This window comes from Chanos chanos, chromosome 2 (assembly GCF_902362185.1).
Source record: "Chanos chanos chromosome 2, fChaCha1.1, whole genome shotgun sequence".
Classification (NCBI taxonomy): domain Eukaryota; kingdom Metazoa; phylum Chordata; class Actinopteri; order Gonorynchiformes; family Chanidae; genus Chanos; species Chanos chanos.
The window spans coordinates 20,196,976-20,214,230 of record NC_044496.1 but is presented as its reverse complement, the minus strand read 5'-3'; the positions used below and the strand labels follow the sequence as shown (position 1 = coordinate 20,214,230).

Genomic DNA, 17,255 nt, shown 5'->3' with positions numbered 1-17,255 from the left:
AGCAAAATCATCTTGTGATACACATACACACACACACACACACACACATGTGTCACTGAAACATTTTAAAATAAAATAAATCTCTGTGGGGAGTAACTGATATCAGTGACTGTGTGTGTTTTATTATGTACATCTTTTTGTTTTTTATCTTCATTTGATTTGGCTGGGCTGGTGTGATGGCTCATAGTATTTGAGAATGTTGTTCTAGGCAGGACTAAGAAGATGAAATGATGTTTTTCCTGTGTGTTTGAAGGGCTGAACCTATCCTCCAGCGGATCAAAGAAGACAGGACTCGGATTATATCTCCATCGTTTGACAATATCAAATATGACACATTTGAGATTGAGGAGTATCCCCTCTCTGCTCAGGGCTTTGACTGGGAATTGTGGTGTAGATATCTGAACCCACCCAAATCCTGGTGGAATCAGGCTAACAACACTGCCCCAATAAGGTACCATGGCTTTTACAGTATTGTACACAAACAGAAACAGACCTCTTCACTTATTCTTGTTTGAACATAGTTTAATTTCCATAGAAGTCATTTTTCATGTTTAGTAGAGCCAAAGATAATGAAAATTACGCCATCAACCTGTCCTGTTCGTCATTTGGAATTGTTTTTGATTCCACAGAAGTCCGGCTCTGATTGGCTGCTTTGTGGTAGACAGGCAGTACTTTGAAGAGATTGGTCTACTGGATGAAGGAATGGAGATTTACGGAGGGGAGAATGTGGAGCTGGGTGTCCGGGTGAGTAATGATATCCCTCTCAGCCACAGGGCATGGATAATGAAGCTAATGGCATTGCTTCTGAAAGATTAACATCAGTAATGACTGTCCGTGTTTCTTGGCAGAAATGGCATCAAGTTTGGCATCATTCATTTTGTGCATATGGCCACTCATCAAAGTGCTGCTTAAGAATGAGTCAGGAAAAATTGTTAAACAGGACACGCAGGTGGAGGCCACTGCATTTCTTATGTCTCAGTGCTAAAACATTAATAACTTATCTCTGAAGTGCAGTAAAAAGGGAAAACAGAGAATTTGAACAAGCACAGAAACTAGCTGGAATTTGAGAATTGACCGCACAGCTTTCAGGTGTTTTGACTTATTTTTCATAAAAGGCATGTTTATGCAAAAAATGTAAGATGTTGAGTGCTTAAGGTAATAAGAATGGATGTCATTTAATGAAAACCTATTAACAAAAGTTCTTTCTGACTACACCGTGCTTCCTTAATCAAGTTCACTGCAGGTTAAAAAATATGTTGTTTTTTTCTTTTTATCATCCGATTTGAAACTGTCAAATGCCCATGCTCTCCCTTTAACATGTCAACAGCATCACCTCAGTAGAATGAAGCTGGCACTTGCTTTGTCCAGCCCTTTTGAAACAGAAAGTCTCCTACAGTATCTTTTCACATTATATGCCATGTCAAATGACAGAAAGTCCTATTCACGTAATCCTACTCGCAGTCATATAGGATTCTACATGGCACATATAGCATTGTCACCTAGCAACAAGGAGGAAAGAATGTGGCCAGTATTAGTGCTTGCAGCACCCAGACCAGTGTGGTTGTAGTTTGACCCTCTGTACACAGCACAATGTGTCCGACTTAGCTTCGACACCACTGATGCATCAGTCTCAACACTGCTTGTGAACAGATGGGGCAGAGGAGGCACTGGGATCCCTAAGGAAGTTTAATAATAGCCATATAACATCTACAGTATAAAGAAAAGACAGAAACGATTCTAACGCAGCAATCAGCTCGAACAAAAACAGCCAGGGGCCATAGAACACTCTCTCTCTGTCCTCTGCAGAACATTATGCTTGCTGCAATGTCCAGCCTGGCCATTTGTAGCAAGCACAATACCATGTAATCATCAATCATTCTGAAAGTAGAGGAAGAGAATTTTCCCACTAGTAATTTTCCTGTCCAGATGACATGCTTTTAAGATTTTATACTTGATAATGGGCTGCTGATTGCCTTACTCTGAAAATATAAGTCATTTTTTTCTCAGTGTCCCTCACCACCCATTGTATTAATGGAAGTGAGTCAGTTTGACTATGTAAGATGAGGTAAATGAGGAAGGTTTAGGCGTAGATTTTCCATACCAGTTTGGGGTGGGTTTTTTCTGTGTTAACCTCATTACTCGAGTTAATAGCTGATGTGAGCTCCAGACAGTTTTTTATTTATTTAATTTTTTTTTTTCTTTTTGCTGTAGCCGCATGGGGTGTGGAGGGTTAATTTGTGGCTGTGTGTTCTGGCTGTCTGAGATGGTCTGACTTTGCACATGGTGATGCAGTGAGATGGGAACTGAAAGACTGGAGCTCTCAGAGGCACTGGCACTGACCCCAGAGCTAAACCCCCCCACTTGAGTTCAAGTGCAGTCCAGCTGTCTGCAGCATATTGGGCCTGTCTAGAGACCACCTGCTCAACCATACTGTATCTCTCTCTCCACAGTTATGCCAGTGCAGGTTGCAGAGGTATAATTTATCTGAGAAGCCATGCACAAAAGTAATGATTTTGCTGTTGAAGGTGAAACCTCAGAGTAATCAGTTATGCTCTTTCACACTAATATAGAAATAACCAAACAGTCATCAAATGAATTGTTGGATGTTGGTTACAGCTAAATATCCAGCTTAAATCACTATTTTCCCCTCATGTTTCACATGCAATGTGAGCAGCAGAAAATCGAGTTCTATCTTTCGATTCCAATTTTGATCACACTTGTTTGTGTTGTACAATCAGATTCTATGCCTTGCAACCTGTATGTGATCTCATAAAATAAAAATTGCTCAGTTTCTAATTTGGCCCAAGTAATATTTACAACTACAGTATTCCCCACCTGCAAGTGTACTTTCTCTAAAAAAAAATCCAATCAACTGGACTGTGAACTACCACAAAATTGAAAACAAGAACAGTGATAAACAGCTTAGAGCACTGAAGTTTCCGAAAGGTCTATTTCTCATTTTTGGCCTTGTCTGTCTTCCATAAATCATTTTGAAGATGAAAATAAGAATCACACTGCCATGATGTCCTGATGCCTTTCTGCCGTTGTTCATAAGCACATGCCGGCCAGTTTAGGACAGAGGTCAGCTTAGACTCATATCATGTATGGCTCTCTGTACAAAATTAACATGAACAGTCAGAAAACAAATTTGGATCTGAGAGAAAATTTGAACTTAGCTGCAGTGTGAATGAAGCCTTGGTCTGAGGAGATAAATCAGATGCAGACCCAGTGATTGGTAATGTGAAGATTAACGGGTAGCACATGTGTTTCACTATGTACACAGGTATCAGACTAGTGAAGCCAAGACAGAGAATTAGAAACCAGGTAACAGGCAAAGGTCAGAATGCAGAAACAGGAATAATATCAGACACGGCTCAGAGCACTCAGTGAAGTGAGAGACTTTACAAGCAACTGAGAGAGACAAAGGAGTATATATACTAGAGTCTAATGAGTTCATGAACAAGGAACATATGCCTGGGACCATCCATAAGCAGGATGGGCTGGTGGTTAATAAGCTTGTGAAACTGAGCGCTCATATGCCAAATCAGAGAGAGGTGGAGATGGAGGTTTCCATATTATAAAAATGATTATACATGAGATGCATGAGGTTGGCATATTTCTCAGAAATACCAGTGTTTGGTGAAAATAGACATGTCAAACAAGACACAAATGTTGGAATATTTATTCTGGCTTCAGGGAATGTTGGATATTGTGAAGAATGTGTGAGGTACAAATAAGAGTGCTTTGTTCATTTTGAAAACGGTTTAAATGGACTACAGGCTAGGACTGTCTTAAAAGTCTTTCTGATGCACAGGCCCATTTTAATTTCTACATCCTAGTGATTAAATCCTTAGCAAGATTTTTCAGAGAAGACATTTTGGTAGGTCAGTTTTTACAGGTGTATTCTGTGTTTACAGTCTGAAATCCAGTAAATAGCCTATAATAATGCATGAGTTTGCTGTCTGAATAAAAAAACTGTAGCTTAGAGTCCTGTTAAAAAAAAGAAAACAGCCGCAAACATGGTGCTTTGCCTCAAATGTGAATGTATAATGGTAAATATATGGAATTTTGTTAGATTGAAGAAGTTAGACGATAGAACTTAGATTGTTACAAACAAAGGCTTTTTTTTAGTGAAAATAGGAAAACTGCAAATGTAAGCTTTCCATTGAAATGCATTGAAAAATAGACTGAGACTGTCTGACCACTGCCTGAATGGGGGTTGCAATTGCAGAATTTCTGTATTGTTGATCTCTCTGAATAGATAGCTCAGTGTGCTGCTACATTTTTAAAACGCCGCTGTTCAGATCATTTTATTTCTGCATGTTGCATTAAAATGTAATCATAAGACAATTATTTAAATCACAAAAAATGAAATGTGTGACAAACACAGAATATGTAGAAGAGCTTGTGGTTGACGTTTCTCAAGAACCTGACACCATGATTTTGTGTGAGTGTGTGATTTCTCTCTCTCTCTCTCTCTCTCACTCTCTCAATCTGTCTCCCTGTCACTCTCTCTCTCTCTCTCTTTCACTCTCCCTCACTGAGAGAGGTGTTGAAAACATGATGGAATGGAATTGTAATGTAGGGTTAGACAGTCGATGTGGGTGAAGAAGAAGCGGGGCATAAATGCCCATGTCCTCTGCGTCTTTTATAGGTACACAGCACCAACCCAGTTGACTCTACAGAGACTGACTGGGATGCAAGGGAAATATTGACTAGTGTGACTTTTCACACTTTGCTGTTTTTCTCCTGGTTTACTCAGAGGGAATGATGTGGAATGTTGACACTGTTGGTTGTTCACCACTGAAAACTGAGAAGAGGGTGCAGGGCTGGGGAATTCAAAAAGAGCCAAAACACAGAGCACTGTGGTAATGCTTTTCTTAGATTATTTACTGCATCATCATCTATAAAGGAACAATGATTCTATTTTAGAAAGACGATGTTTTTGAACAACATTCTCTTTCTTAGAAGTTTAGATATCAGTAACCTTTTGCGTGTGTGTGTGTGTGTATGTGTGTGTGTGTGTTGGAGAGACAGTCCCTTTCTAATTCCTTGGCCAGATGAATCTAGCCCTCCTTGTTTTGCACTGTCTGGCAGGAAGATATGTCTGACTCTTGGCAATGTAGTAACTCCTGTTTTTGCTGGTTCTCACAGTTTTAGTGTCACCAAGTGAATGCTGCTGTAGTGTTCTGGAATGAAGGAGATTGGAACCAATGTTCATGCTTCGAGATAAATGACAGCTCAGTCCAGTTGAAACCGTGCTCACCGGTGCCAATCAGTCCAGAACAAAACTTGATAGGGACTGAATGATCCGTGAATGCTACCTCTGTGGAATTAATGTCAGGGCTCTAAAACAAAGGCTAGCATTAAGAGGACTCCAGAAGTATTGAAATTGTAAGTGCATGTTGCATATACAGGTTGAGTATAGTATTGTAAATACAAAAACCAGTAACATAGTTGTTTATTATCATTATCAAGTATTATGTACTGTACATAGCTGTATGTGCTATACTTTTGTACGACTGGCAGCGCAGTAGGATTTTTTGCACCAGCATCACCACAAACACGTGAGTAATGCGCTGCATTACGGCGTTATCACTGTTATCCATAGGGGGCGTTATCACTGTTATCCATAGGGGGCGTTATCACTGTTATCCATAGGGGGCATTATCACTGTTATCCATAGGGGGCATTATCACTGTTATCCATAGGGGGATCTGCAGCTCTTTTAACATTTTCAACAATATCTTTGTACCACAAAGCAGAGAATAAGCAAAGAACACAGTGAGTAATGCACTTAGGTCTGGCGTTGACGATAGTTGGTAACAAACTGGCGCCAACAGAGCATCAGAGCCCCACATGGGCAAGTGAGGTCAGGTGTAGAATTTTCCACTTGTTGCGTCATGTCAGCGCTCAAAATATTTCGGATTTTGGAGATTTTCAGATTAGGGATGCTCCGCCTGTATTGGCAGTAGGCTGAGGTGTGCAGGGGCAGAGTAAGAAATTTTAAGAAGACCGTTATACAGACTCTAAGCACTCCAGTAGAGAGCAGGAAACACGTAAATAATCAAAGACCACAAACTGAGTCCAGCACATGCACAGTTGAGAAAAATCATGTCAGCCTAAATTATGAAGAGGATAAAATTGAAACTAGGCAGAGAAAATCTCGGTATCATTACAATCCCGGCCCAGTTTCATGGGTGTATATTGTTTATATTTAATTGTTTGTTTTTGTGACTGTGTGTTTGTGCATGCGTGGATGCGTGCGTGTTTGTTTGTTTGTTTTTGTTTTTATTTTTTTACAAAAGCCAGTGCTGGCCAGTGTAACAATACTGTATTTTGATGCTCTCAGTCCTAGATATCAGAAGAAATTGTTTCCTACAAATTTAAACCAGTGGTAATGAAATGAATTCATGTCAAAACAACGTAGTAGTTCATACAGGGACAAGCATGCTTTGGAAATGGAGTGAACTCCACTGATCCTGAATGTTTTCACAAGTCCAAGTATGACGTATTAGTAATATTTGCAGCTTTTTCTTTATTAGGAGTCTGACTCATTCAGCCCTTTATGCTCTGCTGGCGATAAGCAGTCAGATCTAAGTCTGAGCTTTACCACAGTTAGTCTGTCTTTGTGAATGGGAGGGAGTTGTTGGATTCTGTTGGAATGCTGTCTAAATTCGACAGGCAGCCTTGTCAACCATAATCATAACTGAAGCTCATACAGCACAGACTGGTGTTTTCATCCTGTGCTTTCAAAAGGAAGCCCCTGCTTTATTGTACTTACCAGAGTTAGATCAGTGCATTGTGCCTCCACTCTTCATTCAGTGGTGGTTATAGTGTTGCTCAGATACTCTGATCAGTTTTATAAAAGAATTGATTATTATTAAAACTATTTCCACAGCCAGCATAACTATTCACACAAACAACTCAGTTCTTAGGACCCAAACCCTTATGTTCTGTCTGAGGGTCAGTTAATTTTTTTTTACAAATGATACTTTAAACATAACCATATCAAATAATACTGTTATATCACTTCTCAGGGAATGTGGAGAAAAAATAAAAAACACAACATGATACTTATTTCAAAGCAGAATTTGTCTAATGGAAATACACAGAATTATTCAAATCAGCATAACAAGAAGTAATGTACATTGTGCTGTTACAGTGACAGACATCACTGCGTAGTTGTGTTTTTGTTGTAATACATCTACGCTGGCAAAAATAGCATTGAGTCAGCTGAGGGAAAATAGAGGGAAATGTGGCTGGGATGACAAAACATTGTCTTACATTAATAACATTACTCAAATTACCTCTCTGTGCCTTTCGAAGGGCAAAGAGGAATGTTCTATTTCCACTGTGATATGATTATCTGGATGGACTGTATCATCTGGATAAACACTCATAGCTTGTTCATCTATGCAATTTTAAAGACTTTCGCAGTGATATGTGACTGCATGCTCTATACTGCCAAGAATTATATATGCGTATGAATGCCCACTGAGATTAGTTTCATAGAGTGTGAAATAACACAGATGATAGTTTGGTAATGTAACCTAGGCAATGAAGAGCTCAGATTTAAGTTTTTGTTTTTACACAATAGCCTGTCATCTGAATTAATAGCTTTTTTTTTTTGCCCCTAGGATGATGCTGCTTTTATTGTTTTCAATATCTAACAGCTCTGTTGCTGATAGTTTAATGTGTGTGTGTGTGTGTGTGTGTGTGTGTGTGTGTGTGTCTGTGTGTGACGGCAGGTGTGGCAGTGTGGCGGTAGCGTGGAGGTGCTTCCCTGTGCCCGTATTGCCCATATTGAGCGCGCTCACAAGCCTTATACAGAGGACCTGACCGCCCACGTGCGCCGAAATGCCCTGAGAGTGGCCGAGGTGTGGATGGATGAGTTTAAGAGTCATGTGTATATGGCCTGGAACATTCCACAGGAGGTGAGTCTCCACCATCAGTTCAAGACAAAATTGTGCTGTATCAGGATTCAAGATCATATCTGCACTGAATAACTTGACTGCTGACACATAAACCTCTGCTACATGCATCGATAAACCCCAATGTTATAAATAATGGTAGTACCGTAAATATTTATGAGGCTCGGCTAAAATTTAGATTAATGATTTATTAGCTTATTTATCATTTCAAAGCAGAGCAACCTAGTCTACACCCCTGTAAACTGCTGTACAGAACAGCATACAGCTGCTAAGTGCTGTAACCTACTGTACAACAGTATTCATCCTGCTGGAATACACACAGGATCTGATTATGAAACAGGCAGAAACTGGTTATGAGGCGTTGAAAAATGAAGCTGTTGTTGTAGTTGTTGTTGTCTATTAAACACCCATTACCACATTTATAGTTTCTTAGCCCACTGCATGTCCCCCAGCAGTGCATTACAGTGATTGGCTTATTCAGAACGTCTGGCACAGTTGATTCGTTTACCAGGGAGACAGCAATTAAGATAATTAGGTAAGAAAGGTTGTTACGTTCAGATTGCGTCTGATTGCCTGGACACAGCTAAGCGCGCGAGCAAGAAAAACAAATGGCTTTTAATAGAAGAGCCAAGCCAGTGCTCAGCGTATCAGCAACTCAGATGAGCCTTTGTGCTTCTGTCTGTACCAGATCATTTTCTGTCTGAACTAAAATGCACTGCAAACTGTGTATCTGTGTTTTCAGGATTCGGGGATAGACATTGGTGATATCACGCAAAGGAAAGCTCTGAGGAAAAGGCTGCGGTGTAAGACATTCCGCTGGTATCTGGTGAACATCTACTCGGAAATGAGAATGTACACAGACACAGTGGCATATGGGATGGTGGGTATTTGCAGCTTAAAACGATCTTAATGTTACTAAAAAGCGTGGGCTTTTAGAGTGAAGAGAGTGAAAAGATTTAATTCAAATAAAGAAGACTACACCTTCACAAATCACTTTTTAATCTAACGTGACCTTTGAGTCTCGAGTTGGAAATGTAATCATTTGGACAAAGCAGCAATATCTTTGGCAGCTTGGCAGTGCTTATATCTTGTCTGTGCCAGCCCAATTCTTTCTGTGCATCGCGGTCTGACAAGAAAAAACCTGAGCAGGCTACGGAAAAGCAAAATCCAGAGCAGAGCTGTGACAAGACACTGCCAAGCTGTCACTGTTTATCCACCATACTGATGCTTTTAATGGTGCTTCTCCGGTGCTGAATGGTGCTGAATAAGCTTCCACGTTTTGGAGACGCTCGTATATTGTCCTGTGGAACTGGGGAAACCGCATCTGTCACGTGTGACATCCACTCACTGTTCTGGCCTTGCAGTTCAATGGGTTTTAGACAAACGCTGCTGCATTTGTATGCTGACCATTGGAGCATGCAGGCACCGTTTATATTTGCTATTCATGTCAAATCCAAACAATGCTCTTTTTTTTTTTTTTTCCTCCAGACATTAGAATAATGTGCTTGACTCAGTATTGGTGCACAAACAAACAGTGTCATGTAGGTTCAGTGTTCTGTGCCTGGCTGATTTCATCTGACGTATTCTCATAGAAGCAATTAAAAGGTGGAGGCAGTGTGGAAAATAGGTCAGCCTTATTAAAATTAATTTTTGGAGTGATGGGTTTCAAAAATAACTTGTCCTCATTATTTTACAGAGCTCGGCTGATTTGATCAGCATGTCAGTCATTCTCTGGTGAAAAATTCCACATGTATCATGTGAAATTCTGTGACATGAGAAAAAACAAAACCTGAATGAACAATAGGACATGGGTAATTGTTCTGCAAATCCCTTCTTAATCTTTCCCCTCTCACTATCCTCTTCAGGGACCCGTAATCTTATCAGATTTGTGAATAAACTATTTGATTTTTTTTCTTTTAAATTACACTATTTATTTGCTAGTTATAGGTCACATTCCATAGTACATTTGTTTACTGAAATACATTAGTGTAATTTTGTGTGTTTTTGAAGGGCAGTGCTGAAGATGTATATTAAATACACATAACTACATAGTACACAACTCTACAAAAAGCATTTCAGCGTTCGCACAAAACTTCATGTTAACAGTTGCAAACAGAAATTCAGTGTTTAATGTTGCTTGTGTGATTCAGTGTTGGGCGTCATTATACTATGATATAACGCAGTGTTTGGATGTAATTTTACTGAAAGTATTGTGCAGGACTAAAATGTCACGTATCTCCATTCTATGATTTTCAAAGGGTTGTTTTTTTCTGTCTGACTTTTCCTAAGATACACAGTGCACCAGAGTGTACAACTCTCATTATCAATAACGGATAACAGGAGACCTTTAAAGTGTTATGATGCGTGCATAGTTCCTTTGTTGTTTGAACTCCCTATCCACATCCTAAGTTATTCTCTCCATCCTGATCAAGAAGACTTCAGAATTTCAAACAAGCCCTCGCAGCCCTTGGACCTCGCAGTCCTATTCTCTCTCCAGTGTCCTCAACATGTCTTTAAAGGGCTTATGAGCTACTGTGACACATTTTCAGTCTAAAATTTTCTTTTAAAGCTAAGTTTGCCTAAATGTGCATGTATTCACAACCGAGTGATAAAGAGTATACAGTCATATGATCACGTTCATGAAAAGGGATATCATAAGACAGCAGTCTTGAGTTTCATTCTGTGTGTTCATTCTTCTAAATGAATTACATAAAAACAGTGTTATTGAGGGTGTCTATACTTTTTCTTTAAAATGTGTAATATCCTCTTAAACCTGATATTAGTCTTGTACATACCAATTCTCTGCGTTTGTGGGCAGTGTATCCACTATGTGAAATGGAAAAAAAACATTAGTATATGTAATATATGCATGATGTGCATACAGTTCATTGTATTTTGTAACTCAGAAAACTCTCTGTGACTGTGGAATCCAGACCTTTGTCCTTACTTGGAAGACTTTACTAGTATTATCGTCCTCTTTCTGTTTTTCTCCAGCTAAAGAACTCTCTAAAGACTGACCTGTGCTTGGATCAGGGGCCAGACACAGACAACGTTCCCATCATGTACCTCTGTCATGGAATGACACCACAGGTGAGTGTCTCAGCAAGTCTTTCATCAGTTGTTTGATTCTGGCCCTTGTCAATGGAAAAACACTACACTGCTGTGCCCTGGTCTGACCACACTTGTTTTGCCTGGGTAGGCCTTTGTGCCACCATGTATTAGAACCAGTTCACCTGTAAAAACTCACCTGTGAAGAGCTCTTTCCCTTACACTGGTGATTTTCTTCCATTTCCATCACCATTTTTGACACAAATTATTATCTATGATATTGTGTGTTGCATAGACTGAAGGAAAAACATGGGTTCTACTGTAGTGTACAGTTCAAACAAATACAGCATAATTTTCTACTCTCATTTTTTTAACAGATTAATTTAAAAACACAAGGTGAGCATGGGAAGTATCCCTGTCAGTATATTTCCTTTAATTTACATGGAAAATAATTCATTTTAGACTGGTGTGTTCTATGCATCACACAATTGTAGCACTGAAAAGTTCAGTAATTGGAGAGAATGTTGTTGTTATTGTTGTTTTTTTCAGTAAGCTGCAGCTGCATCTGAAAAGCAGTGGGGAAAAAGAAAAAAAAAACACAATTTGCAATTCCCAAATCGCTCCACGTGTTAACACAGTTCTGAACATGATAAGAGAATGAGAGAATAAGCGCTGTTCTTAAAGAGATTATTTCTATCTTCTGACTCTCTCAGCTCTGTATTTGTTGTGTTGTGAATTCGTATGCCGTCACCACACTGGCTGTTACTCTAGGAGTGCAGCGCAATGCAGTTTTGAACAGGGCATCCCTCGACACTGCCTCTTTTTGGGTCAATCTGCCATATGGACACTTCCCTACCTCTCAATAACTGCTGTCTTTGCAGTATTCAATGTCATCCTGGAATTTTCTTTTTTCCCATTTGTAGTTGTGGAGGAAAAAGTGCTTCCTTCAGAGGCTGTATGAAAGGTGGTTCTCACTGCTAGATAAAAGGATTTGTGGTGCAGAAAAAGTCAATATGTGTGCATTTTATGAGACTTGCCTGCCAGTAGCACTGCAGATCAATAGGCTAATTGTCCCGCAATGTCAGACAGTTCTGTCAATTGCCTCAAAGTCATGTTTGTAGTTTTCCTGTAAGATTGCCAAGCTTAGAAATGTAAGGGTTTCTTTTTCAGTCATTGTGTTGGCCATTGATCTTTCAGAAGGGGATTGTTATTTGCCCACTTACTGCTAGCACAAATACTCTCAATTGTTACATGTAAGATAATGAAGCAATTAAACTTTTTCTCCCCCTGTCAAGAAGCAGTCTCTTGGTATGCCACTAGAAACAAGCAAAGTCTCATCCCGTTTCATAGCTTGATACTTACTCCTGTAACCTGTTTCACACAAAATCAGTTTCAGCAGATGTGCCATGATTTTACACATACATGTTAGTTTTGTTTGAACTGAAACATTAATATTGGAAATATTTGAGTCATAAAGAAGATGAGTCACATAGTACATTTAACATTTCCTACCCAAGTTTCAGTACAGGAAGGGATTTTACATACATTGTACCTTAACTGATTTTAATGTTGTTTCTTGCTGTATAAATTCTTTGGGTAAATGCATTTGTGTGTTCTGTTGTGGGTTTTGTACGTTTTTTCTTTTTCCGCGCTGTCCTTTGGCAGGGATGTAAACCATGCAGTGACTTGCCCCAGGCTAGGAAAAGGGGACATGCTAGCCAACTGTTAGGGAGCCTCTGGGACTTTGACCACTTTTCCATACACACACATGTACGAACAGATGCTTGTGGCCACACATGCAAGCGTGCGCGCACACACACACACACACAAAAACATTTTCATCCAGCATAAGCGCGGTACAGACTGGAGAGTGCAGATTTCTCTGTCATCAATGCTTCGGCTCAGTTTTAATAAATGTCACTTGTGATTTTGGTTTGTTTTAGTATTTATGTATGGATGCTTTTTGAATTCACCAAAGCAGGAAATTGCATCTAGTACATCTTGTTTCCCACTGAATACAACTCTGGTACTTCATCCAAGAAAGATTTGTTGTATTCTTACAAATTATGTTATACTCAAGTGTGAAGAAAGGACTAATCTGAAAGTAAAATATTTGCTCTGTTGTCTCTTCCAATCTGGAACTGAAAATTCAGTGTTCTAGTCGCAGATAACAATTATCTTTGAGATTTATTTTGAAATTTATTATCTGCATAATATTTTATTAAATGGCACTGGTGAAGAAAAAAACACACACAGTAAATAACTTTCATAAATAACTCTTGTACAACACTAATAGCAGACAAATGCTATACCTGTTTTGTTTGTTTTTTTTACCAATAGTTAGGTGTCACTAATATGTAGCTACGGTCATTAATGAACAGCTTCATTCTCTTTGGATTTACTCTTCTGTAATGCTGTAATACATGGAAACAAATTCAAAGCACTCTACACCCCAAGATAAAAAGATGTTCACCAACTGTATGAAGCTGAATTCTCCTTCAAAGTTAATAATAGTCTTCATTTTCAGTTGGGCTGTTTACACCCAGAGTATAGGCCTACACTATAGTTCTGTATTCATTCACAAAAGAAATCTTCTGTTATCACAGGAAGACACACTGATCATAAGGTGCAGCACTTCTCAGTCCTCTCTGTCTTTTCAGACTGTGTACTATACCAGCAGTCAGCAGCTATTTGTGGGTCTGCTCAGTCCCACCATAGATGATGATGACAACAAGTGCCTGGTGGATGTGAACGGCAGACCTCGACTCATTGAGTGCAGCTACGCTGTCGCCAAGCGCATGAAGCTCCACTGGCTGTTTACTCAGGTAATACATTACTTAGTATATCATCAACTTGTTGTTTTAAGGAGGATTTTAAACAAGAATTCTAGCAAAAGAACAGCTAGAATAGAATTACATACCACAGATTAAATAGGGCATCAGAAAGTATTGAAAATGAGCAGTGAGAGCATCATGTGATGTGCTTTGCTAAAGTTCTGAAGGACTAATTGATGACCTTTTTTTTTCTTTGGCTAATCCGCAGTTCATTGTTGCTTGAGTGGTCTCATTAAAAGAACAACCAAATAACATTCTTGTTCACTGAATTCTCTGCATTCCTGTGCTTCATTCATATGTAAGGGCCAAACAAATGTGTGTCTTGGCTTCAGCTTTAGTGTAGCATGAATTTTAACACACACACACACACACAGACAAACCAACGTATCAAACTATCAGCAAAAGAGATGCTAAGGGTTGAAAACAATAAAAGCAATAACATCCATGCTCAAGGACAGCTATTCATTCACCAACACACAAGCATGGACAATAAATCAAATACAGTTAATACATATATAGTCCCAAGTTTATTCATCTCTTAGCTCAGAGGTTAAACCATCACAATCCTCCTACCATTTACCAAGCTCATACTTTGTATTGGCTCAAGATGTTAGTCATGCATCATGTCATGACAGAGAGAGAAAGAGAGGAGAAGAAGAAGAAGAAGAAGAAGAAGAAGAAGAAGAAGAAGAGGTAGTGGAGCAGAGAGAAGGGGGGGGGGTTACATATGGATAAAGGTCTACTGCCAGCACAGAAGCCCATGTTCAGTAACTCTCCATGAGTGAGTCACAGCCTGTAAATCCCTGAACTGGAGAGGCTAGTTATCCTCCTGAACAGCTTCTCTCCTCATCCTCCTCATGTTACCTGGCTTTGATCCTGCCTGCCAAATGGAGGAACACAACAACTGTGAGACATACTAAAATAAGTCACCCATTAGTAATCAAGCATGTCAAGCTTTAGTACAGTGACTCTTCATGCTCTTGTTTACAGATAATGTGTCTGCAAGTGGGGACATGTTGCTATAGGGGATTTGAGCAGGCTTATTGTGTGAAGTGCCTCATGACTAATTGCCTGACAAATTAGAATCCAATTAAGTTGAAGTGCTGAATGTTTTTTAGTGAATTTGTTTTGGGAAAGTATAATAATGAAACAAAAAATTATATTTCGAAGTGGTCTTGTTATTAAGGGCAATGTCTTGACATGTTCTTAACAATAGATGAGCTCAACATTTGTCTTAGCGAAACAGCTGTGAGAAAGAAACAGATTGCCTAATGAAGACTTTTTAAAATGTTTATTTTTTTCAGTAGCTGCCAGTATTGTCTTTTTGTCCTATTTCATTAAATATTTCATCGTAGTAGCTTTACGTTTACTAGCCCCACTGAGTAGCCCTAAGGGATGAATTGTGAATTATGTTCAACACCTAATTCAGCGGCCTCACTAAATGACTCTGACAGCACACAGAAATGTTAACCTTTCATGAAAAACAGTGACAGAAATTGTGAATTTAACCAGGCTGTTAATAGTACATTACACAACACTGTCTTCAGGGCATATCTGCTGTTCAAGACTGAATGTATACAAATGTTTCCATAAAAACTGTAAAACCAACAGTACATGTTACATTGCAGAAGTATATTTTGGTTCAACCTAAACAATGACTTCAAGCAAAAATTGAGGTTTTTTCCCAATGAGTCTGATCAAACAAAAAGATAATTTTCCATTAATGCAAGTGGTAAAAGCACCTCACATGAGCCCTGTTTCACTTTTAAAACTGCATGATTTTAATCTCCCTCAGATTCCAATTACATGACCATAAATTATTACATTTTCATTCAACATGAATGAGTCAATAGAACGTAGACACTAAGGCAAAAGTAAACGGAACTGGTTTATATTACTCAGTCTGTCTGTCAGTACATTATACATGTGTGTCATGGACTTGGTTTGAGACTGCGTATAAAAGTCGCTGGCAAGATGTTGGTGAGCTTAATGCATCTCTGTTTATTCCTGGTCCAAGCCTTGAACTCATTGCTCCACTGGTGCATTCCAAATTCAGTCATGGCGCCTGTCTTCAAGCCTACATAGGGCCAGGTCTTATACTGATAAAAGTACTGCACTGAGCCATGGCAGTCAGCTTATCATATTTGTGCAATCCTTCTTTACAGCTCTGAGATCAGTACTGGCCCAGCTCCAAACCTTAGTCCTCACTTTTATGTTTGAGCCTGCACTGTTGGTCTTCACTTGGGAAGAATTGCAGGAGCACTGATTACTTGAGAGGTGCAAAAGAAATATGAATATGATTTGTCTAGCAAGCTGTACACCCCAAGTGTTTCTGCCCATCTAGTTTTCAAAAGCATTTTTTAAATTCTATTTTCTTTGAAGTACTATATTAGTTGAGTCACATTAGGTGATAAAAATAAGTGCCTAATTTTGGTGATCTTTGATTGCACTGGTGATATTTTAGAGACCAGATGGAAGCACCTTCCATTTACGTCACTGAGAAACAGCACACCAGCATGTTGGGACATGATAAACCATGATAAAAATCTGTGTTTTTATTCCTTCTAGGGAGGGTCCATACAGAACAGGAAGTCAAAGCGATGCCTCGAGCTTGTGGAAAGCAATGACAATGAGTTTGGATATCAACTGGCTCTACAAAAATGCAGCAGTCAGAAATGGACTATCACCAATATGCTACCTGGCAGTTCTTTTTGATGCTTCTAGTGAATGATGAATAGGCAAATACAACATGCTGGACTGAGTCAGACTAAGTGTCTGGAAACAAATTGGAGCTGAGGGCATTGATTTTATATCTGAGATATAGACTGGAGCATCTTGATGTCTCTGCTAAGTTTTGACATCATATGATAAATGTTAAACATTTTTAATGAGCTACTGTATGTGTGCATAAGAATCAGCCACATTTGACAGTGTGCACATGGTGGCACTGTGCGTTCTGAGATTTCACACTGTAATGAAAGCTGTATTGCAAGGTATTTTTTGGTTGTACATTGACTTGAAAGTTTGATGGAGTCCAAGACACTGATTCTGTAGTTGGTCCATATTTGCTACTGTGTAGCAAGCTTCAGCAATGTCTCTTGCTGTATTTCCTTCTTTCTAGTCTCTCAGGTTTGTAGGCCATGTTTATTTTGAGATGAAGCAGTACATTTTGGGGATATGTTGATATGTGGGAATATATCTAAATACAATGGACTATTTTATATCTACATGTATATATTCTCAATATTTCTAATATATGAGAGTGAAAATACAGATGGTGCAAAAAAGTGTGTGCATTTATTTCACGGTTTATTAGTTCAAGATTAACAGACCTCTGTTGTGAACATACAAAAACACAAGTATACCAAAAAAAAAAAAGTCAACAATCTCATAAAAAGCAATCGATAACAGTTCAAGTGCCAAGCTTGCTTCTGTGTCA

The 17,255-nt window shown here is 39.0% G+C and overlaps 1 protein-coding gene across 1 annotated transcript in view; it reads left to right on the top strand.

The window, feature by feature from the left end:
• The window catches only part of galnt18b (UDP-N-acetyl-alpha-D-galactosamine:polypeptide N-acetylgalactosaminyltransferase 18b), a 48,570-nt gene extending 32,039 nt beyond the window's left edge, over positions 1-16,531 (top strand). The window contains exons 5-11 of the mRNA XM_030765151.1: positions 254-451; positions 630-744; positions 7,752-7,937; positions 8,677-8,814; positions 10,929-11,024; positions 13,643-13,807; positions 16,385-16,531. Of these exons, the coding sequence (XP_030621011.1) occupies positions 254-451; positions 630-744; positions 7,752-7,937; positions 8,677-8,814; positions 10,929-11,024; positions 13,643-13,807; positions 16,385-16,531 (1,045 nt within the window). The remainder of the gene's footprint in view (positions 1-253; positions 452-629; positions 745-7,751; positions 7,938-8,676; positions 8,815-10,928; positions 11,025-13,642; positions 13,808-16,384) is intronic.
• The last annotated feature ends 724 nt before the right edge of the window (positions 16,532-17,255 follow it).